Here is a 21730-nt window from a genome sequence, read left to right on the forward strand (position 1 = left end):
TATAGATTATGCTTTATTATTATTCATAATACCTTTCAACAACTCAACCGTAAAGAATAGATGGTTATATCTACGGAGTTCATTTTCCAAAGACCAGGCTTCTCTTTTCGATAATTCTTGTTCCAACCCTAAAACATCACCAATCGACTCGTAATATGCCAACTTATTATTGGTCATGGCTAATAAGGAGAATCTAAGTTCATTGGCATTATAATGAGCTATCCGACGGTGAATGACATTTGGTAACTTCTCCAAAAACTCTTGTTCGTTGTTGACTAAATCGTGTTTTATAGGATATTGTCTCAATCCATCCAATTCATAAATAGCTCCATTGGCATGAATAAAAGAAATAAAATGATAAACACCTTCACCTTTACTTTCATCAGCATCTTCCTTTAACAGTGGTAAATCTTCATCTGCCACTATATTAGGAACACTAAACGAATTGTGCACCTTACGAATCAATTCGTTATTACCGATGGTATCACCCACAAGCGTGGGGTCGAACCCTGTTACAAACAGCTTGAAATCAGTTAAATTCTCACCAAGTGCAATGGCGGTTTGGGGCTGATTCAAAAGTATATTAAGAACAGCTTGGGTGGCACAAGCATTCTGGATGGTTTGTTGAGCAAAAAAAACAGGGCTAGGATCTGATTTATCGTATTGACCATCGAATAACTTATTCTCTTGAGCCATTTGACGATCTAAAGATCCATATTTAAAGAGGAAAATCACTCCATAAACTGATCCTAATGCTTGAAGTGATTCAGTATCAATCAGTAAAAGCTCATCTACTTGAACATCTTGCACTCCTAGCTTTTCTACTAGCTCTGTAAACACTCCAGCATCGGAGTCAATGGTGTTCCAGCCAGACATTATTGATAAGGAAAAGATGTGATTAGTGTGGATTTATACTACGCATTAGCCAACGCACTTTATAAGTTAACATAATGTAATCATGGAACTTAAAAGGGCATAACTTCTGTAACACCTAGCTTCTTCGACTCATGCCTTCTGTAACACATGCCTTCTTTAACATATACGCTCTTTAGGACATGCCTTCCTTCTATAAGAGTACACATATAGATATGTATGTGTAAGTATTCTTGGTACTGTGCTCATTACTACTACAAACTACTTCTTTATATCATCTTACTTTACATCATGCTAAACACTTAGACTCTTCTCAATTGCATAACTGTGCCCGCCATTCTTCCAGTCATCACACCTGACGCTCAGAAGACTGTGAATATCCGTAAACTGTCAAGTAGTAGATTTTACCGGGAGGTGATAGGGCCCTACGCGCATTAGTCGCAGTCGCAGTACTTTTTCGTTGTAAAGTAAAATAAAGACAACGGTTCACATACTCTTTAGCACAACCACAAATCAACATGTCTATGGGAGCATCATACGAAGACTATAGTACTCTCTTCTACACCAGGTCAATTCCAGTGGAGCCTGCCGGACAAGCACAATCTGGTTACACTATTGCTTTGCTTCTGGTGATTGGTATGTATCAATTGAAATATGCTTGATTAATATGCATTGACGGATGACAATTATCCACAAGAATACATTGTGTACAATATATGAGCTGTAATAACTTAGAACATTGCACTACAACCAATTGAAATGGTCTTTCTGTTTATCAGCTCCAATGAGCTGACTCCTGTTCAGTTTTATACTAACTAACTTAGCCTTTGTAGCCTTATCTGCTGCCTTATTGACTGATGTTAAGAGTCAGAGTATCCGGTCATATTTCACCAATGCTCTTATTGCCAGTGCCTCTATTGGATACGGTGCAGTGGCTGTGTCCAACTATGTAGGTGTCTATGTTTAACAGTGGTATATAATGGTTGTATAATAATAGAAAAACGTTAAATGGAACTATAAACACTCGAAACAGTGCATCGTATAGACTTTTATACCAGCATGGTCTTATCTAAAGCATAAGCTCGTGTAAACTATAAACAGCGTACTTTTAATGAGGAACATACTTCATTGTAGAACGGTGGCCATATAAAATGCGATATCGCATTTGTACTAAATAACTGCATCACTCTTCTTCTTCTTCTTCATCATCATCATCATGAAGTTGCTACTGACTTTAGCTGTTGCCATTGGTGCTACCGTCGCCTATGGCCATGGCGGAGCAGCTTTCTACCCACCAGGAACAGGGGTTCAAGATATACATGGTTCTATGTTTGACAAGATAGTCAAACAATCAAACTATACTTCTATCGTTGAGTTTTATGCTCCATGGTGTGGATATTGTCAGAAACTTGCCCCCACGTACCGTAAGTTGGCCAAGTCCCTTACAAACTACGCTGTGAATGTTGTTTCTGTCAATTGCGATGATAATAGACAACTCTGTGCCAAATATCAAATAGAAGGGTACCCTACACTCATGGTGTTTAGACCTCCAAAATATGATAAGCAGTTGAAATCAGCTATGAATGAACCCGCTCTGGAAACATATCAACAGAAAAGAGATGCAAAAAGCATTCACAATTATGTAGTGGGTAGAATCAAAAACTATGTTAAAAGATTACCTGCTCCTGATACCAAGGAATTCGCTCATTGGATATCTCTGGATGATAAAGGTGATAAGCTTGTGCTTATTTCAAAGGCAAAGATCCCATCTCCAATGTTGAAAACCCTAGCAATAGATTTCCTTTCCTCGGCACTGTTTGGTCATAATCCTAGTAAGACAGATACCGTCACTATTAATGGTGAAAACTATGAATTGCCTTTATTTATTCACTACAAAAATGATTCAATTAAAATATATGATGGCGCCTTGAGTGATAGAATAGCCATAACCAAATGGATATCCACTGTCACTGGAAAATTGCCAACAGAAGGTCCCTTATCCAGAAAAAAGAATAAAAAGAATAAAAAGTCTAAGAAAGTTCATGACGAACTTTGAAAGTACAATGTGCCGCTTTTTTCATGCCTTCCCAAGGTTATCCATCATGTCCATTAATGCATCGAAATCATCCTCATCTTCCTTTTTGATATCTTCCTTTTTAGGCTCCATCGTAGCTTGTAACCAATTAGTGACTTGGTCAATATAAAGACGGGAGTTGGGTACAAAATGGCCACCTGGATGTTTAAGCAAATCAGAATGATCACTGCTATGTTTGTACATAGACATGCCTCTATCTTCTTCCACCACTGTATCTAACTCACCAATGACATGCAAAAACTTGATATCATGATCTTTATCCTTTTTGTAGTATTTATCGTAATGCTCATTCCCAGATCCTTTACCAGTATTCAACTTAAACCCACTATAAAAAATGGCAAACTTAAGCTTATCACTGGTTTCAAAGATTTCATGGAATCTATATGCTATCAAACTCCCTAAGGCAGCACCTTGACTGAACCCAATAAGTCCAATAATAGGCAAATCTTTATAGTTTTCACTATGAGCTGCTTGGTCCTTCATATCTGAATCGGGAATGATCTCTCCCTTCTGTACATAGTTCTTAATGGCATCCAATGAGTCTTCAAGCTCAATATTATCGTTGGTGGTATCCTTCTTGGTCCACCATGCACGGTTGCTATCATCGCTATCAAGTGCCAAGGAAGAGTTAAACTGTGCCAAATCTTCTCCGTTAGGTAGTTGTGCTGGAGTTAATACAACTGGAGCATTCAAGTATATTGGCAAGTAGTTGAGCTTGATAAGCTTCTTGCGTAAGGCAGATGTCTTAGCATAAAAGAGTGCTGAGCTCTGTGTATAGCCGTGTAAGAACAAGATCTTTCCTTTAAATTCTTGAGCCGGCATTATTTAATCATAGGACTTACGTAAAGAATGACTGACTGCTCCCTTGCTTATTGATTCATATAAAGGTCATCACTTTGTTATGGTAGCGCGGATAAGGTAGGATACCAATTTCTTATACGATAAGGTGTTATTCGATGAGATGTAATTATGGTATTGTATTAGACTAAGCTTTTTCTACCCTCTCTATAGCAGACCTTAATTCTAGGATATCTCTGATGATAATAATTTTAGTTGGATCGGTGCCATCTCCTGCTCCATAGTACGAAGCAAAGTCTGAAGACAATATAAGCTTCTGGTACTCTGATTCGAGTTCGACGTAATGGTAAACACGGCCAAATCCCAAATCGTGTGCTGCCTTGCAATTAATTTCACTATCATCAACAAAGGACAGGGTAGATGGTTCATGTATATTTGTAAGAGAAAGGAAATTATCGAAATAAGCTTTCATAGGCTTGCAGATGATTGGATTTTTGGAATAATCACAATACGTTAACCCATCAAACAAATCACCAAGTCCTAATAATGATATTACTCGTAATCCATGGTTTTTGTAGGCGTTTGTAACCAACCAGAAGTAATCGAAATTCTTCTTGATCTCAAGGAGCGTTGAACGTAAGTCTTGATTATATGATAACACAGATTGTAGAGCTAACAGATCATCAACTTTGGCGTTATATTCCAAAGCATCAACATGATGATTTCTTACGAGACCTTCTAAGGCCAAACCGTATGTTTTGTAGTAATTCATATGTAGTTGATGAGCTTCTTCATCTGTTAGAGCCAAATGAGTCTTGAAGTATTCATGAATCTTCACCTGCATCAAGTCATGAATCTTGGTTGACCGTTTATACAAGCAGTTATCGATATCAAAGAAAAAGATCTTCTTGTTGGCCAAATCTCGAGGCATAGGTCCAAATCCAAACTTCAAATCAACCACTGCACCGCGAGCTTCATTGGAGATCTCAGGATTGGTGTATCTTACAGGTGTGATTTCTTCTTGAGTCATAGTAGATGTTTTGTAAGCAAGTAGTAGTAGCTTCGAGAGTATAACAGATGTATTGAGTTAAAAGGAGTCAAGATATATACTCAACAAAACACTTATATGAAGGTATATTATAGTAATAAGTATATGGATGTTGTTATCAATAGTAGCTAGCTTTATGACTAACCCACGTTTCCCGTCCAGGTTTCCTTGTTATAACGTCCGTGTCTGCGCTACCAGTATCGGCTCTTATCGGCTTTAAAAATGAGCTACAGCTGGAAAGCTATACCTGGAAAGCATGATATCTGTTGTTTCATAAAATAAACCATCCGTCCGTTCAATGTAATATTAACCTGTAATTCCTATTTACTTCTACCCAAACATGTCCCGAGGAAGCAAACTTGCTTCACGAACAAGCCGATTATTCAAATTGGACAATTCTATGTGACATCGAACTAAAACTTCAACAACATTTTGTGTCTTTGAATTGACTTCTCCGAGGAAAGTTCGTTGCAATCGATGATATACATTGTCTCTAACGTTGGCAGATAATTCTACCAATGCCCTTATCTCCTTTTGCTCATATAAGCCAGTATCTAAAATCCATATAAGTGACATTATACGATGCAATATTAGGTGATGGTTATCAATTGAGATCGTATTTGCAGCTACCATTACTTTGCGAACCGTATTACTGTCTAGAGGTCCACCAAGGTAACCCTCGTTCAAGCAACATACTAGTTTTGGTGGCGTGTCGGTAGTTCCAGCATACAGCAAGTTGATAAGCCTAACAATATTGTATATTGTCCTATGTTTATATTCGTCGATTTCACTATCATCGTTGTACAGTGTGCAAACAATACGGTTGATAATTGACCAAAGCCGATTATCGTTACTATCACCATGTAGTTTTCTAAGGCATTGCAGACCAAAACGGGTAAACGTTAACATCTCACTCAAGCAATGTTGAAGATTTGCGTCGGCAACGGTAAGTATAAAACACTTTGCCATTAAATCCCAAAGCAACTCCGGGTCAATGTCCGAATTCATGAAGATAGCATAAACTATAATAAGCCGAAGAAGAATTAGCTGACTGCCGTTATTATACTGTCTGAGTTTAAACACCATTGTGATCTTATTATCTTTTGATATTTGCTGTAGCAGCCCGTCACCGCCTATGGTGTGAATGAATGCTTCAAAATCAGAAGCTGATAGTTGGGGTAATTTTATGTATTCCTCCTCAAAGCTTTTGATCATATTCATTGATATTTGTCTAGACTTTTCAACATTGGACTCTTTCGTTATGATTTCATTCACAAACGCTAGTAGTGTTTCCTTCAGCATTGAAGATAAACGATTGAAACTCCTCCATAAAGACACGTTTCTTATGTCGGTTGAACAATTGATATTAGAATGAACAACTTTTTTGTAAAAATAATAGTGTCGATATTGGGTAATGTCAAACCGATAATGTGCCTTTAATAGGAGATCAATGTACCGAGAATTATGTTTCTCTGTGAACTTCAATGAATCATCACTACTTCCATTATCATTCAATTCTACTACGATATTTCTCTTTTGTTTGGCGACTTGGTCCAATCGATGTTTCTGGTCCTCCTCGATCGTTTTAATGTCTTGTTCTATTTGTTTATCAGTGTTGAAAATACGTGAGTTCCTCTCACCTTCAACCACAAATATATCTGGAATACTGAACTCGTTCGGTTCCCGGTGATGTCTTTTAGAACGGTACCTCTCAGATGTAACACCATTACTTACATTACTATTATCACAGTCATCATCATCATCATCATCATCATCATCTTTATCTTTATCCTCCATGGTAGTATCATTTTCCAGGTCTACAATTGGATGCCGTCGCTTAACTCCAACGAGATTCAACAATTCAAACTCATCACCACTGTCGCTAATAGAGGAGTCGTCGTCACTATACATCTCGTAAGGCCTTCCCTTCAACTAATAAATAATGTCAATGTTGCCGTAACCCCGAACGGCACCATCTATATATATGTGTGTGCCATATGTTACTTACAGTATAGTGAGCGCTACCATCTTTAAAGATGTAGGGAATCTCTGAAATTAATGCCGTCCTACTTAGTTATAAAATCACCCTGAAGTCCACCACAACTCTTTCCCCTTTTTATTGTTTGACCTATTAGAATTCAACATAGGTTTATCTAGTTCAGTTTGTAAACATGTCGTACACTAAGCTTGAATTGGAACCGCTTTTCTCCAAAATTGAAGAATTGAAGCCTCAATTTATCACCAGATTGGCCAATGCAGTGGCAATTCCTTCAGTATCATCGGATGAAGATAAACGTCCCCAAGTTGTGGCAATGGCCCATTTCCTTCAAAAGGAGTTAACCAACTTGGGATTCACTGACATCCAATTAAAGGATTTGGGTACTCAACCCCCACCAACTGTCAATAAAGAATTGCAATTACCCCCAATTGTTTTGGCTAGACATGGAAACGATCCCCTGAAGAAAACTGTGTTGATATACGGACATTATGATGTTCAACCAGCATTGTTGGAAGATGGATGGAACACTGAACCTTTCAAATTGGTTCATAATGAAGCCAAGGATATTTTATATGGTAGAGGTTCCACCGATGATAAGGGTCCTGTAATGGGATGGTTAAATGTTGTTGAAGCACATAATGCCTTGGGATGGGAATTGCCAGTCAATTTAGTATGTTGTTTTGAAGGTATGGAAGAAAGTGGAAGTTTGGGTTTAGATGAATTGGTTGCTCGTGAAGCCCAACAATATTTTAAAGGCGTTGATACAGTTTGTATCAGTGACAATTACTGGTTAGGTACAAGTAAACCAGTTTTAACTTATGGTTTAAGAGGTTGTAACTATTACCAACTTACTGTTTCCGGACCTGGAGCTGATTTGCACTCTGGTATCTTTGGAGGTATTGTAGCTGAACCAATGACCGATTTGGTCAAAGTTATGTCACAATTGGTTGACTCACAAGGTAAAATATTGATTCCTGGTGTTTACGATATGGTTGCTCCATTGACAGAGAAGGAAGATGGGCTATATGACAATATTGACTTCAGTGTTGAAGAATTGGAAGCTGCTTGTGGCTCCAAGACTGGATTACATGACAATAAGAAGGATATCTTGAAGCACAGATGGAGATACCCTTCTTTGTCTTTACATGGTATTGAAGGAGCCTTTAGTGGTGCTGGTGCCAAAACCGTTATTCCTGCTAAAGTTGTAGGGAAGTTTTCTATTAGAACTGTTCCTGACATTGACTCTGGAAAATTGGACAAATTAGTGTTTGACCATGTCAATAAGCTTCTCAAGGAATTGGGTTCTCCTAACACTGGTAAAATTGAATTGATTCATGATGGTAATTATTGGTTAGCTGATCCCTTTAATGATCTGTTTGGAGCAGCTGCTAAGGCTACTGAAGATGTATGGGGTGTTAAGCCTGATTTCACTAGAGAAGGTGGTTCCATTCCAATTACGTTGACTTTTGAAAAGGAATTGAAAACAAGCGTTTTACTTTTACCTATGGGTAGAGGTGATGATGGAGCTCATTCTATTAATGAAAAGTTGGATGTTCTGAATTACATCAATGGGTGCAAAACCTTGGGTGGTTACTTACATTACTATGGAAAACAATAATCTTAAGGTTTTGATAGCAGATTCCATTTTTTGATTATAACCTTGAGAAATAGTAGTATATAGTTCACGTATTTAAAGCAGTTCAACCTTGCTGTACTTACTTAAGGTACTTTAGTAGAATTAAATTATGACCTCCATCTGTCTAAACAGCATTTGTATGTTGAATGTGCGGGTAACCCTTCCACCGATTGGAGCTTGAAAAATTTTCCAATGGGATCTGATTTGCACTAAGAAACGTTACTATGTTAACAACCAAAACCACTCATTAGAGGTTATAATTAATAGGTCAAGCAAGCAGAGTGCTTATCATTGACAATTTCTTCACTTTTCGCTTCTTTTTCCCTTTTTAGCTTAAATCGAGTAAGAAGAGGATTAAATAATATTTGTACATTTTTGCATAGCTATACTGCACTCACAAACAACAAAAAGCACTACGAAGCACTACAAGTTCAACTTAAACGATGACTGAGAACTTAAAGAGAGCTGAATCGCTCTTTAACCGGATCATGAACCAAAACAATAATTCTTCCAATAATACATCGAACTCTACATTAACATCTTCGGCATCCACTTCGTCATCATCTACAAACACATACCCCATCAATAATAAGTATTCTTACACAGCAAATGGAACATCGACCAATTCGAACTCTGGAAACAAAAAGCGTAATTCAAAGGACCACCATCATCATCATCACCACCATAATTACCACAACCCCCATCATCATCACCATTATAATCAGGTTGTCAATGTTGACCTACCACGAAGGGATCCAGTCCAGGTTGCTAAGGAGACATTGGCTCATGTCCCACAGGAGTCTCATGTCTTACCTTACTGTTGGACCATATGGCATCATTCACGGAGTAAGATGAAGGTTGAAGAACTGGAAGAGGAACTTGCATCAACCACGACTGAAGGGTCCAACGATATAACAGGAGGACAGACTGCTACATCAGCACCAACTGTTGATTCATATCTCCAAACTACAAAGGAAATTGCCTTTGTAAACATTCATTCTGGAGCTGAAGCTGAAGCTGCTCCATTAGATACCACTAGTTCATTGGGTACTGTGGAACAATTGTGGATGAGTTTAAGTACTTTGAAACCAGCATACCAATTAAGATATGGCACTGAGTTACTTATTTTTAAGAGTGGAATTAACCCTGTTTGGGAAGACCCTGTCAATGCCAAAGGTGGTAGATGGGTATTCCGGTTCAGTCGGAGAGGACAAAATTCTTCTGGAGGTAATAATTCCAATTCCAGAGGAGATGATAATGAAAGCATTATGCGTGTACGTAAACGGAGTAGTTTAATATGGGAACGGTTAGTTTTAAGGGTTTTAACTGGTTCCATCATCCCTGAAGGAGATTATCTGGAAGAAATTCAAGAGTTATTGTTAAATGATATTAGTGGATTGGTATTGTCTGTTCGTAGAGATGAAGATATTATCAGCATATGGAACAGTAACCTTAACTTTAATAAAAAGGGTTCTACAATGTCTAAAGATGGTGAAAATGGAACATCTAAAAAATTAACATTATTTCAAGCCAGAAGAATTATTTGTGACTCGATTTTAAGAGTTATTAGAGAATGTGATTTGATTAGTCAAGGAAGTGACTGTATTGAAACCATTGATTCTGGATCAAATGAAAGAGTGTTTGGAGTTTCATTTGAATATCGTTTGCATGCTGATAACAATACTCTTCCAGGTGTTAATGGCGGGGATAATGGTGCAAATGGGAATAACGGTACCTCGGGTAATGGTAAGTATGGTGGAGAAAGAAGTGGTAGAAAGTACAATAATAAACTGTACCATCATAAAAAGGAAGGACATAATAATAATACTACTAATAGTTTCTCCCAAGGTACTAGTACTACTGCTACTACTACTACTACTACTACTACTACTGTGTCAATTGTAGAATAAAACTGAACATGCCTGGTTTCAAATTACACATAATAACAATAATAATATATAGCAATTATACGTCATAAGGAATAATAATCTTATTAAGAATAATATTCATGAACCATTAAGTGCATTCATTGTATGGACAATATGCACTCTTAAATTATGGTCGATTTCCACCTTAAACCATGATTTATATGGAGAAATTATATAATTAAGAAGAATGTTACTCGTCACCCCAAAACAACATTTATATTTACGAAGGGTCTTGAAGCATCTAACTAGAATAGTGAAGGTTGCCTTTGGAAATACTTGAATATTCAGAAGGTTATTTCTAATTTATTAAGGTCTTTGTGTCTCAGCAGCTGACGTTTGTATAATTGTGTACAGAGAAATTTAGCATGCGAGCAGCCTGGCTAGCTCAATCGGTAGAGCGTTTGACTCTTAGTCTTATACAAAGAGAAGCGATCAAAAGGTTGCGGGTTCGACCCCCGCGTCGGGCTATGTTCCGAACTTCGTTCACCATATATTTTTATTTTTTACCAACGGGTAGATATCAATTAAGGTATTGATTTAAAACCACGTAGGTCGAGAGACTAAGCCGCTGGTCACCCCTGCAACAAGTATGCACCAATGGCAGGGCCATAGATACAACGTATATTTTCTGAGATAGTGAAACAGCTGAAGAATAAAGTTTTTATAATATTAAGTACTACTACAAGATGAAATCTTGCATCACAAGGTTTAATGAAAAGCTTCAGAGAAGTACAATTCGGAAGCTGGGAACCCCCACGTAGAGGTGTGACATCAGCCAACATGAAGATCCAAAGGGTAAAGCAAAAACGAAAAGTGGCAGACACAAAAGAGTGGAGTGATCCCCCGCAAACCATAACAAGATGGGTAAGAATGTATAAAATAGTGATCGAGAGATGAGATTAACAAAATATTATTCTTATTGTTTAAACAAACATCAAGACCTAATGGGTGTACTCTCCGGTACCGGTATGGAAAGAACAATAGCCGAGGTTAGAGACAGGACCGGTGCTTTTTTCGCTATTTCGCTAGATGTCTTATGTTAAAATGAGTTAGTTCCTTGTTGTTCGGTCCAGAATGTCTTAGGTTAATGAGTTTTCGCTATGGGATCAGGCAAACTAAAATAAGTACTGTTGCAGACTGTGTAACAAATATATTTATGTTGCAAGCAAGCAATTAAAAATACTCATAAGCTGCTGATGATGATTACAAAAATATCGAAGTCAAAAAAAGGGACTCAAATGCAATAACAAACACACCAGCAAAAAAGTAACTTAAAGCATAAAGTATAAGAATGCGTTTCCCTTTAACACTTTGCATGAGTCATTTAGAAGAAGGGAACCACTTCCACATTGATGCGAATCTCACAGTATAACAAGAGCAGTGTGCACCAAAGCTTAGGTAGTGTCCTTCATACACAACAAAATACAGGAACGATGATCACATATTTTACCTCCAGCCGTTGGTACCTACGGCCCCCTTCACCTTGTCCGTCATATGTAAGTGGACTTTGTTTGACTCCGGTGCCAATAACTCAATATTACTTGAACAGTTTGGTTGTCAAGTCAGGCATAATATCAATAGGCTTTAGTCGTGCAAATCTCTTTATGCAAGGTCCAAAGTAAAAATAATCATCGTAGTATTAACCCCAGAAGCATAAGTGGGTTTCTTCTCTCTCACTCTGTCTGTTTGTCTGTCTCCCTGAACTCATAAACCTATTTAGGTTTTTTTTTTCTGTGTGTGCCTATACTCTTTTCTCTGGTTTACCCCATCTAAGAATTTTATACTGTCAGTCTCTTCAGGTGAACATTATTAGTCGTTTTCTTTACAAATCAAATCATCTTATGGTCACCAAACAAAATTGGATACCCAAATTCAGCAGCAACTAAAAGCAAAGAAAACCCTTGAACAAAGTCATACCAACTTTATTGCCGCTTTTCACAGCTCATGGAATCAATAACTCCCCAAACTTCAGAAGCGTCTACTGCTACAAATTCTGTGAAAACTTTGTCATCCTCAACTTCTTCGGTTCCAACCCCGCTATCCCCAACTCCAAGCGTATTAGATCTCCTAGACAGTGCCAAAAAACTTTTACATCTTCAACCTAGGCTCGAATATCGACAACTCCGGAAAGATAACGTCAAATGCCAAATTGCAATGAGCTTGAATCTTTCTTCTTCATCTGTTGATCATGATAATGATCTTCGTTCAACGTCAAGTTCCACTGACTACAAAGTACTCAATCTTTTAAGTCCCCTTTCCATTGACGACTTCAAGGATTCAGTGCCCTTTCTATATAAGTCGTCGTCAACGTCTACGTCTACTTCAGGTAAACTGAATTCTCCAAACTCCAAAAGTAGTAGCAATATACTGCAGCAACTGCAACAACCACCACCTCCACCTTCACAACAACAACATCATAATCAACAACAGGAGGCACAGAGAAACCATCAAATTACAACTCAACTGCAGAATACTAAATTGCTATCCCAAATAATCACTCCTTTATCAATGAGCGATGACTCTCCACCTCCAATTTCTTCAGCAAACTCCTCAAATACTGGACCAAGTACCCTGCAATCAGGGACATCAGGATCATCATCCATGTCCATCAAGTTGAAAAAAGAACCCATATCTCTTGTCACTCAAGTTCAAATTAACGACTTCAATCATAATCCCCCTAAAGCCTTATCATCTGATTCACCTAACAAAAACTCAATACCACAAACCCAACCCAATAAGCAACATACATCAAACCTAACATCAAGTTTGAAAAAAGAACCAACAGCTCCTTCAAACAATACCGCAACCTCAGTATCAACTCCCAATGCCAAAGCAACAGTTTGCTTCAACTGTGGTACTCAGAAGACTCCTCTTTGGAGAAAAGATCCTCTGGGAAATACGCTTTGTAATGCCTGTGGTTTGTTCTTGAAGTTGCATGGAACAACAAGACCTTTGAGTCTCAAAACTGATGTCATTAAGAAGAGATCGAGCAGAAGATCATCAAATACTACAAAAATGACTTCATATGCTAATGGTGGGACCACTCCCAACTATTCTTTCTCGAGAACTAATTCAGCTGTTGCCCTATCGACTAGTTCCGGATTAGTTAGTGGTTCTTCATTGCCAAACTCCATACAATTTGATCCAAGATATAACCTTGGGACTACAAACAATTACTCAACGCTGAATCCCTATGGAAGTGGATCTTCTCTGTTTTCACATATAAAGCCGCTTCCTCCTAACAATAATAATACTACAACTATCCCTACTAGTGCAACATCGTCCAATGCTCCAAGTCCTGGAAACTCTAATAACAATACTAATAATTCATCTATAAGACCCAAGAATGTTCTTATTCTTCCCAAGCCTGCATCAACACCTAAGAGTGTAAATTCCCCTTCAACTTCGTTGTCAACGAATAATGGATCTTCAACGTCTCTTAAATCAATTCCTATACCACAAAGCTATCAACTGGCTTATTCACAGCCCAGCTCCCCCCTTACAACAGGTGGTCCCTCTAGTGGCCAATTCAAGCGGAAGAAGAGTGACTTGAACATTGCACATTCATACAGCAATCTTTCTTCAAGTAATAATAATAGCTCTGTTCAAGGTCAAGGAATTCCCACAAGTGCATTGACTATGGGAATCCGTAGGAATAGTTCGATACCTAATTCCTTCCAGTCTTCTTCATTACAAAGAAGGTTATCAAGTACAAGCTTATCCCAAAGGAAGAATTCATATGTTGCAGCCGCAGCAACTCCTCCCACTATGGTTTCTTCTTTCCATCGGACAAATTCAACATTCCTTAACCCAAGTATAGCCATGACAGGTGCGACAACATCCTCAGCTCCCATAGGTAACTCGTCTTCATGTCGTTCCATTAGTATTGCAGATGGGAACGCCAATTTACTTAACGACTTGGAGTTGACACCCATGGGACTGGAAAGTTCGATTACTTCGTCGAGGAATTCGTTTGTGAATCCCAATGCTGATACATTGAATTCATGGAGTCATGGTAATGGGCACAGTTTGGGTACGTCCAAGCGTGGAATGAATAACGGGATGAATAGTATGTCCCAAGGAGGATTTGCACTTGGACTTGGCTTAATTAATGAAGATTTCAACAAGTATGTTGATGAGTTGGATTCCAACTTGTTTTCTGACTACCACAGAGATGGTGTTGGCGTGGAAGGTATTTTTGACGAGCATCCCTCATTGGAGGGATCGCTTGCAGTCGACAAACGAGAAATCAAGCAAGGATTAACTAAAAGTAGTTTAACTGATGGGTTAAGAAACACAGAAGGGCGAGGAAGTGGGGTCCATGATCAACTACATAATACTAATGTAGGAGGATCTTCATCTTCAGGACAACAGAGTGAGGAAATTCCTGCGGATCTTGATTGGTTGAAGTTTGATATTTAAAAGGGCAATGTTTATGATTAAGTTTGGTTGAATACCTCAAAATTGGATCAGTACTACGGTTTTACAAAAAATAATGTTTACTTCATGACTTTCTATTCTTTTTGACTCTCTTTTAGTTCAGCTCCCACAGAGCCAAACTCTTATATATATATAGTTCTCGTCTATTGGTAATGAGTTACGATGCGAATATTACGAACTAACCTGTAGTTCTTATTAACATAGTTATATTTTGTAGATATTGTTGTTGTATCTCGTACACACAGATCATTTTGACCCATGTGCTTTTGTTATACGACACCCAACCCAATTAATGGCATCGCGTTTGAGTGCAGGTGTGCACCACAAAATTGGTGTTGAGTTTGTCCGATCGTTTACGGTATAAATTAAGCAGCCAATGGACATGAAAATTTTTGTTCGAGGAAGTTAATTTCTCCTTCTCTCCCACACAACAAAGTCCATTAACAAATTAAATTTCATCATGGCTACTCCTGCTCAAAACTACAAAGTTGCTGACATCTCATTGGCTGCCTTCGGTAGAAAGGACATTGAATTGTCTGAAAATGAAATGCCAGGTTTGATGGATATCCGTAGAAAGTACGGTCCATCTCAACCATTGAAAGGTGCTAGAATTGCTGGTTGTTTGCACATGACTGTTCAAACCGCTGTTTTGATTGAAACCTTGGTTGCTTTGGGTGCAGAGGTCACCTGGAGTTCTTGTAACATTTTCTCCACTCAAGATCATGCTGCTGCTGCTATTGCTGCTGCTGGTGTCCCAGTCTTTGCTTGGAAGGGTGAAACCGAAGAAGAATATCTTTGGTGTATCGAACAACAATTGTTTGCTTTCAAGGATGGTAAGAAGTTGAACTTGATCTTGGATGATGGTGGTGATTTGACTACTTTGGTTCACCAAAAGCACCCTGAAATGTTGGACGATTGTTTCGGTTTGTCTGAAGAAACCACCACTGGTGTTCACCACTTGTACAAGATGGTTAAGGATGCTACTTTGAAGGTTCCTGCTATCAACGTCAATGACTCTGTCACCAAATCCAAGTTTGATAACTTGTACGGTTGTAGAGAATCTTTGGTTGATGGTATCAAGAGAGCCACTGATGTCATGATTGCTGGTAAGGTTGCTGTTGTTGCTGGTTTCGGTGATGTTGGTAAGGGTTGTGCTATGGCTTTAAGATCTATGGGTGCTAGAGTCATTGTTACTGAAATTGATCCTATCAATGCTTTACAAGCTGCCGTTTCTGGTTACCAAGTTGCTCCATTAGATGAAGTTGCTTCCATGGGTCAAATCTTTGTTACCACCACTGGTTGTAGAGATATCATTACCGGTAAGCACTTTGAACAAATGCCTGAAGATGCTATTGTTTGTAACATTGGTCACTTTGACATTGAAATCGATGTTGCTTGGTTAAAGGCTAATGCTGCTTCTGTTGTTGAAATTAAGCCTCAAGTTGACAGATTCTTGATGAAGAATGGTCGTCACATCATCTTGTTGGCTGAAGGTAGATTAGTCAACTTGGGTTGTGCCACTGGCCACTCTTCATTTGTCATGTCTTGTTCCTTCTCTAACCAAGTTTTGGCTCAAATTGCTCTCTTCAAGGCTAACGATGAAGGATTCAGAGCCAAGTTCCCTGAATTCTCCAAGACTGGTCCTTTCGACATTGGTGTTCACTTGTTACCAAAGATTTTGGATGAAACTGTTGCTAGATGTCACTTGGACCACTTGGGTGCAAGATTGACCGTCTTATCTGATGTTCAAGCTGAATACTTGGGTATTCCTCAACAAGGTCCTTTCAAGAGTGATCAATACAGATACTAATCGACCGGATCTGGATTGTCATCAACTCTTTTTGACAGAATCTATCCTTCGTTTGAATAAAAGCCAAAAAACTTCACTTACTATTTTTTTATCCAGGAGAACAACTTTCCACATATTTGAATTAAGAGATTATTACACTTATTCTTCCTTCTTTACAATGAACCATTTGGTTTTTTGATACTTTTTTTTTTATTTAAAGCTGGTTACAATCTTCATTGGTTGTGTTTTTTTTATTACTGCTTTAATTGCATCAACTGCATAGTTACTAATGATTTAATGGTTTGGGTTACTTTTACATTTATTAGGGTAGATACATATATATAATAAAAACTATCCTCAACGGATTAAAAAAAAGGATAATTGTAGATTGATAGTTATAGATTACGTGCTAATTACATAATGTTGTAAGGATGGAATTGAGATCACGTGACTAAATAGCTTATATTTATTATCTTACATACTATTTATATTAAAGCTAAGTATCCGAAAGCTCGTATGGCGCAGTGGTAGCGCAGCAGATTGCAAATCTGTTGGTCCTTAGTTCGAACCTGAGTGCGAGCTCTCGTTTTTTTTTTTTTTATCTCGGTATCGGTATCACTACTGTTATTTATATAGATAAGATAAGTCAATGGAGTTAAATCTGTACAATCTCAAAAGTATAATAGCAAGCACTCAACGTGCAGGCCAATTTTTTTTTATTAAGTTTGTTTTATTTTTGCAGTATGGAATTTGAGCCTGATAGAGCTTCTAACAGTTTCATGTTTGGGACACTGGTTTCCTAAAACAGAAATGTAATTGTAATCTCATTGATGAGTAAACGGCAATTTATCAAATAGACTCAGACTTCCTACAGTTCTTTTGGTTATTAAAGTGTTTGGTAGGTAATAGAAAGCTACAGTGAAATACCGTTGACTACATTGGTTTGTATTCATAGTCCTATTTGGCGCTGTTGTTTGTTGTAGCTTGATGATGGCAAAAATTACACCGAGATTCCACCCCAAGGTTAGGCGGATACGAGATCAACTTCTAGAGCTTACGAAGGATCTTGACCAACGGTTTGTATTGTTGGACAGTGTATTGGAGAAGGTATCTAAAGAGATTCCTGAGACTGCTAGCGATGAACAAGTTATGGACTTGATAGCTGAGACTTTGGCTTCCAAAGTGATTTATCACTATGATTATACCAAATTGGCTGGTAGGATAGAAGCATTAAGAATACAAAAATTGGTTAATAGAAAGTTCAGTGATAATGTCAGGGTCATAAGATTCCATAAAAGGAATTCTAAACCCAAACCAATGGTATCTGAAGCGTTCTATAATATTGTTATGGAGAATAAAGACATTTTGGATAGTGCAATTAAGCCAGAAAGAGACTTGGAGTTTACATATTTTGGGATCAAGACTTTAATGAAGTCATATTTACTATCAATCGAAGAAATTTTGGTTGAAACTCCTCAGTTCATGTTTATGAGAGTGGCTATTGGTATTCATGGTTCCAATATTGAAGATGCTTTAACCACCTATGAATTGATGTCAAAGAAATACTTCATCCATGCGTCGCCAACTCTTTTCAGTGCTGGATCCGAAGCGCCCTTTCTATCATCTTGCTTTCTTGTTGCTATGGAAGATGATTCCATTGATGGAATATATAAAACCTTACACAAGGTAGCGTTGATTTCCAAAGCTGCCGGTGGAGTTGGGATACACACTCATAATGTTAGAGCTGCCGGGTCTCATATATCCACCACTAGTGGACTTTCCTCCGGTCTTGTTCCCATGTATCGAGTGTTTAACAATACTGCACGTTATGTGGATCAAGGAGGCAATAAAAGACCAGGAGCATTTGCAATGTATTTAGAACCATGGCATGCTGATGTATTTGAAATGCTTGATTTAAGAAAGAATTACGGTAAAGAAGAAATGAGAGCAAGAGATCTCTTTTATGCTTTATGGATACCTGATTTATTTATGAAAAGGGTTAAGGCTGATGAACAATGGTCTTTGTTCCTGCCGGACACCGCACCAGGATTAGAAGATTGTTATGGCGATGAGTTTGAAGAATTATATACCAAATATGAATCGGAAGGTCTTGCAATTAGAAAGATATCTGCTCATTCATTATGGTATAGTATTCTTCAGTCTCAAATAGAAACTGGCGGACCATTTATGCTCTATAAGGATGCATGTAACCGTAAGTCCAATCAGAAGAACTTGGGAACCATTAAATCTTCCAATTTGTGTTGTGAAGTTGTGGAGTATTCTTCACCTGAAGAAACAGCTGTTTGCAATTTGGCATCGATTGCCTTACCGTCATTTTTAACCAATTATGGTGAAGATGAAATTACGTTCAATTTTGAAAAATTACATCAAGTGACTAAAGTGGTGACCAATAACCTTAATCGAGTTATAGACGTGACATTGTACCCTGTGGAATCGGCAAGGTATTCAAATTTGAAGAATAGACCAATTGCCATTGGAGTCCAGGGTTTAGCTGATGTTTTCATGGAGTTGAGGATCTCATTTGATTCACTTGCGGCCAAAGAATTGAATATTAAAATCTTTGAAACCATATATCATGCCGCAGTAGAGACGTCGATCGAGTTAGCTGAGAAATATGGAGCTTACGAATCCTTTGCTGGATCACCAACCTCAAATGGTTTATTACAGTTTGATTTATGGAATCATAAACCTTCTGATTTCTATCAAGATTGGGATGAGCTTAAGATCAAAGTGCAAAAGGGTATAAGAAACTCACTTTTAGTAGCTCCAATGCCTACGGCTACTACATCCCAGATTTTAGGGTTTAATGAGTGTTTTGAACCGATTACATCCAACATTTATAATAGAAGAGTTCTAGCAGGAGAGTTCCAAGTGGTTAACAAATACTTACTACAAGATTTGGTTGATTTAGGGCTTTGGAATCCCCAAATGAGAAACGCCATCATCAAGAACGAAGGATCAGTGCAGAGTATACCTTCCATACCGCAGGAGATTAAAGCTCTATATAAGACAGCTTGGGAAATAACTCAAAGGAAAGTAGTGGATATGGCTGCTGATAGAGCCAAGTTTATTGACCAATCCCAAAGCTTGAACATTTATATGTGTAATCCTACTATGGGGAAACTAACCAGTTGTCATTTCTATTCGTGGTCCAAAGGATTGAAGACTGGAATGTACTATCTTCGAACACAAGCCGCATCTCAACCAATTAAGTTTACTGTTGATATGACACTGGTGGACGAAGATGAAGACAGAAACAAGGACAAAGACGACAGTATCGATGTTAAACCCAGACAGTTAAAACGAAGAAGGTATCTGGTTGGAGGAGAAACACCCAAAGGTAGTAATGGCATGGTAACTCCTGTTTTAACTGAAGGTGAAGATAAACCTGCTGATATTTATGACCAGACTCCCGTGTCATGTTCCATTTCCAAAGGTGGAGAATGCCATGCGTGTTCAGCTTAACTTGTATATAGTAGTTGTATATAGTAGTTGTATATAATTGTATATAATTTTATATAATGTATTATCTGCTGGGTATTTTTCTATTGGCATAATCAGCCACTTGATCAATACCCTTCTTTGTTACAAAAAACCGTTTCTTTATTTTATCTGACCAAAGTAAAACCCCAATATCCATGGCATATTTGTTTAGTACTTCGAATTCTTGTTGACTAACAAAATCCTTAAACAAGTACCCTTCAAAAGTTTGGATTCTATCCAATTCCAATTGCCATAACTTGATTTGATCCACTACTGTGGGTGGTAAGATTTCTAATTTATGTTGTGTGATATTTGAATCTGATTTGGTCCCAGGGGCTCCCCCCGCAGTATTGATGTTGTTATTGGTATCGAATTCAATCTTTTTGTCCAACTTTTCTTTGGCCAACACTCTCATCTGAGGATGAGCATGAGTCTCGAGGAACTTGATCAATTGTTCTGCAGTTATGCCATTTTGAAGAGCACTACGAACAGATTCTCGAGTTAATTGTCCACAAACCATATTAGCAAATCTTGTTTTCAAATGGACAAATAGATTTAGCACCGCTATTTCCAAGGGTGAATTGGTGTAGGCATAAACCTTGAAGTTGGTTTCTATGATGATGGATCCATGAGTACTTGAAGCCACTCCTCCTTGTCCCGAAGACAAGTCATTATCTGTTGACGCAGATTCAATGACTTGGTCCATGGAGGTAGAAGCAGACTTAAGGGCAGATGATTCTGATGTCAATGTAGTGGCTAATCGAGTAGGATAGAATCGACTAGAACTATCTGTACGTTGATACACCAATCCATAGTCTTTCAAGTCTGCCAACAATGAAACTTGAGTGGCACTTAGATGAGACACAGTATAACTTTTACCCAATTCCAAGGACCCCAATATGAAGATGAAATTAAGCACATCCACTGGATCCATATTCAAGTCTTTAGTAAGGTTAAGATATTGTAACAATAAAGTCCATATTTGAGTATTACTATCTTGTAATAAAAACTGAAACCCTTTATTGGTGATGGCTAAGTTCTTAGGACTATTCCCTGGCCCTTCCATTAACCCCCCCAGTTTCAATAACGAAAGCACAGAACTTGAAGGAGCTGCCACCAATTCAGTGCCCACCATGAAATGCAATATAGTTTCCCATTTCTGAGATGCAAATTTATCTAGGAAAGACACATCCACATGATGTTTATCCGGAGTAGTACATATATTCCCAAAGGCATTCACTGATTGGACCCCAGTCAAACAATCTCTAAAGTTTTTCCGGAACGTAGGATTAAGAGTTATATGGGAACCGTTATTTACGTCGAGTATTAGATGAAGAGCCTTAAGTCGTTGTAACAGTTCAATCTGTCGGTTTCTAGCATGCGGTTTACACCATTTATCCAATTGAGATAACGACACTGGTCTTTCGTAGAATACCATAGATGTGATAAAGAACTTGGCTACTGCCGGAAGTAATCTGAATATCGATAAACATGTAGCTGGGGCTTCATATAGTTTGGTTTGGATGGTTTGAGGTAGTTCTTCCAAGTGTTGGATCACAGTGGTTTTAAATAGATTGGTCGATGACATCAGTAAAAACTATACATATAATACACGTTCAC

The 21730-nt window shown here is 38.1% G+C and overlaps 11 protein-coding genes and 2 non-coding genes across 13 annotated transcripts; 9 read left to right on the top strand and 4 right to left on the bottom strand.

The window, feature by feature from the left end:
• Window positions 1-6: 6 nt before the first annotated feature.
• On the bottom strand, window positions 7-876 carry YUH2 (Yuh2p; the record flags this gene model as incomplete). Its single annotated transcript, XM_043193909.1, has 1 exon — window positions 7-876. The coding sequence occupies one exon, from the start codon at window positions 874-876 to the stop codon at window positions 7-9; it is 870 nt and encodes a 289-aa protein (XP_043050961.1).
• Window positions 877-1391: 515 nt separating this feature from the next.
• Window positions 1392-1840, top strand: KQ657_003175 (uncharacterized protein; the record flags this gene model as incomplete). The annotated part of the gene is made up of 2 exons (XM_043193910.1): window positions 1392-1509; window positions 1707-1840. 2 exons carry the CDS (start codon window positions 1392-1394, stop codon window positions 1838-1840), a joined length of 252 nt encoding a protein of 83 aa, XP_043050962.1.
• Window positions 1841-1852: 12 nt separating this feature from the next.
• Window positions 1853-2929, top strand: KQ657_003176 (protein disulfide isomerase; the record flags this gene model as incomplete). Its single annotated transcript, XM_043193911.1, is given in 3 exon segments — window positions 1853-1858; window positions 1871-1876; window positions 2096-2929. The coding sequence occupies 3 exon segments, from the start codon at window positions 1853-1855 to the stop codon at window positions 2927-2929; spliced, it is 846 nt and encodes a 281-aa protein (XP_043050963.1).
• A 21-nt stretch (window positions 2930-2950) lies between these two features.
• On the bottom strand, window positions 2951-3790 carry KQ657_003177 (putative serine hydrolase; the record flags this gene model as incomplete). The annotated part of the gene is made up of 1 exon (XM_043193912.1): window positions 2951-3790. One exon carries the CDS (start codon window positions 3788-3790, stop codon window positions 2951-2953), a length of 840 nt encoding a protein of 279 aa, XP_043050964.1.
• A 163-nt stretch (window positions 3791-3953) lies between these two features.
• KQ657_003178 (nucleotidase) lies at window positions 3954-5390 on the bottom strand (the record flags this gene model as incomplete). The annotated part of the gene is made up of 2 exons (XM_043193913.1): window positions 3954-4767; window positions 5155-5390. The coding sequence occupies 2 exons, from the start codon at window positions 5388-5390 to the stop codon at window positions 3954-3956; spliced, it is 1050 nt and encodes a 349-aa protein (XP_043050965.1).
• A 1595-nt stretch (window positions 5391-6985) lies between these two features.
• DUG1 (metallodipeptidase) lies at window positions 6986-8431 on the top strand (the record flags this gene model as incomplete). Its single annotated transcript, XM_043193914.1, has 1 exon — window positions 6986-8431. The coding sequence occupies one exon, from the start codon at window positions 6986-6988 to the stop codon at window positions 8429-8431; it is 1446 nt and encodes a 481-aa protein (XP_043050966.1).
• Window positions 8432-8588: 157 nt separating this feature from the next.
• KQ657_003180 (uncharacterized protein) lies at window positions 8589-10359 on the top strand (the record flags this gene model as incomplete). Its single annotated transcript, XM_043193915.1, has 2 exons — window positions 8589-8597; window positions 9307-10359. The coding sequence occupies 2 exons, from the start codon at window positions 8589-8591 to the stop codon at window positions 10357-10359; spliced, it is 1062 nt and encodes a 353-aa protein (XP_043050967.1).
• Window positions 10360-10751: 392 nt separating this feature from the next.
• KQ657_003181 lies at window positions 10752-10844 on the top strand. The gene has a single exon. It is a non-coding gene; the product is annotated as a tRNA-Lys (tRNA).
• A 1727-nt stretch (window positions 10845-12571) lies between these two features.
• Window positions 12572-14799, top strand: GLN3 (nitrogen-responsive transcriptional regulator; the record flags this gene model as incomplete). The annotated part of the gene is made up of 2 exons (XM_043193916.1): window positions 12572-12580; window positions 12751-14799. The coding sequence occupies 2 exons, from the start codon at window positions 12572-12574 to the stop codon at window positions 14797-14799; spliced, it is 2058 nt and encodes a 685-aa protein (XP_043050968.1).
• Window positions 14800-15277: 478 nt separating this feature from the next.
• SAH1 (adenosylhomocysteinase) lies at window positions 15278-16627 on the top strand (the record flags this gene model as incomplete). Its single annotated transcript, XM_043193917.1, has 1 exon — window positions 15278-16627. The coding sequence occupies one exon, from the start codon at window positions 15278-15280 to the stop codon at window positions 16625-16627; it is 1350 nt and encodes a 449-aa protein (XP_043050969.1).
• A 489-nt stretch (window positions 16628-17116) lies between these two features.
• KQ657_003184 lies at window positions 17117-17188 on the top strand. Its single transcript has one exon. It is a non-coding gene; the product is annotated as a tRNA-Cys (tRNA).
• A 408-nt stretch (window positions 17189-17596) lies between these two features.
• RNR3 (Rnr3p) lies at window positions 17597-20092 on the top strand (the record flags this gene model as incomplete). Its single annotated transcript, XM_043193918.1, has 1 exon — window positions 17597-20092. The coding sequence occupies one exon, from the start codon at window positions 17597-17599 to the stop codon at window positions 20090-20092; it is 2496 nt and encodes an 831-aa protein (XP_043050970.1).
• A 61-nt stretch (window positions 20093-20153) lies between these two features.
• Window positions 20154-21698, bottom strand: TFB2 (TFIIH/NER complex subunit; the record flags this gene model as incomplete). The annotated part of the gene is made up of 1 exon (XM_043193919.1): window positions 20154-21698. The coding sequence occupies one exon, from the start codon at window positions 21696-21698 to the stop codon at window positions 20154-20156; it is 1545 nt and encodes a 514-aa protein (XP_043050971.1).
• Window positions 21699-21730: the final 32 nt, after the last annotated feature.

The sequence above is a fragment of the Scheffersomyces spartinae genome (assembly GCF_019049425.1).
Source record: "Scheffersomyces spartinae strain ARV_011 chromosome Unknown scaffold_3, whole genome shotgun sequence".
NCBI classification, from domain to species: Eukaryota; Fungi; Ascomycota; class Pichiomycetes; order Serinales; family Debaryomycetaceae; genus Lizanozyma; species Lizanozyma spartinae.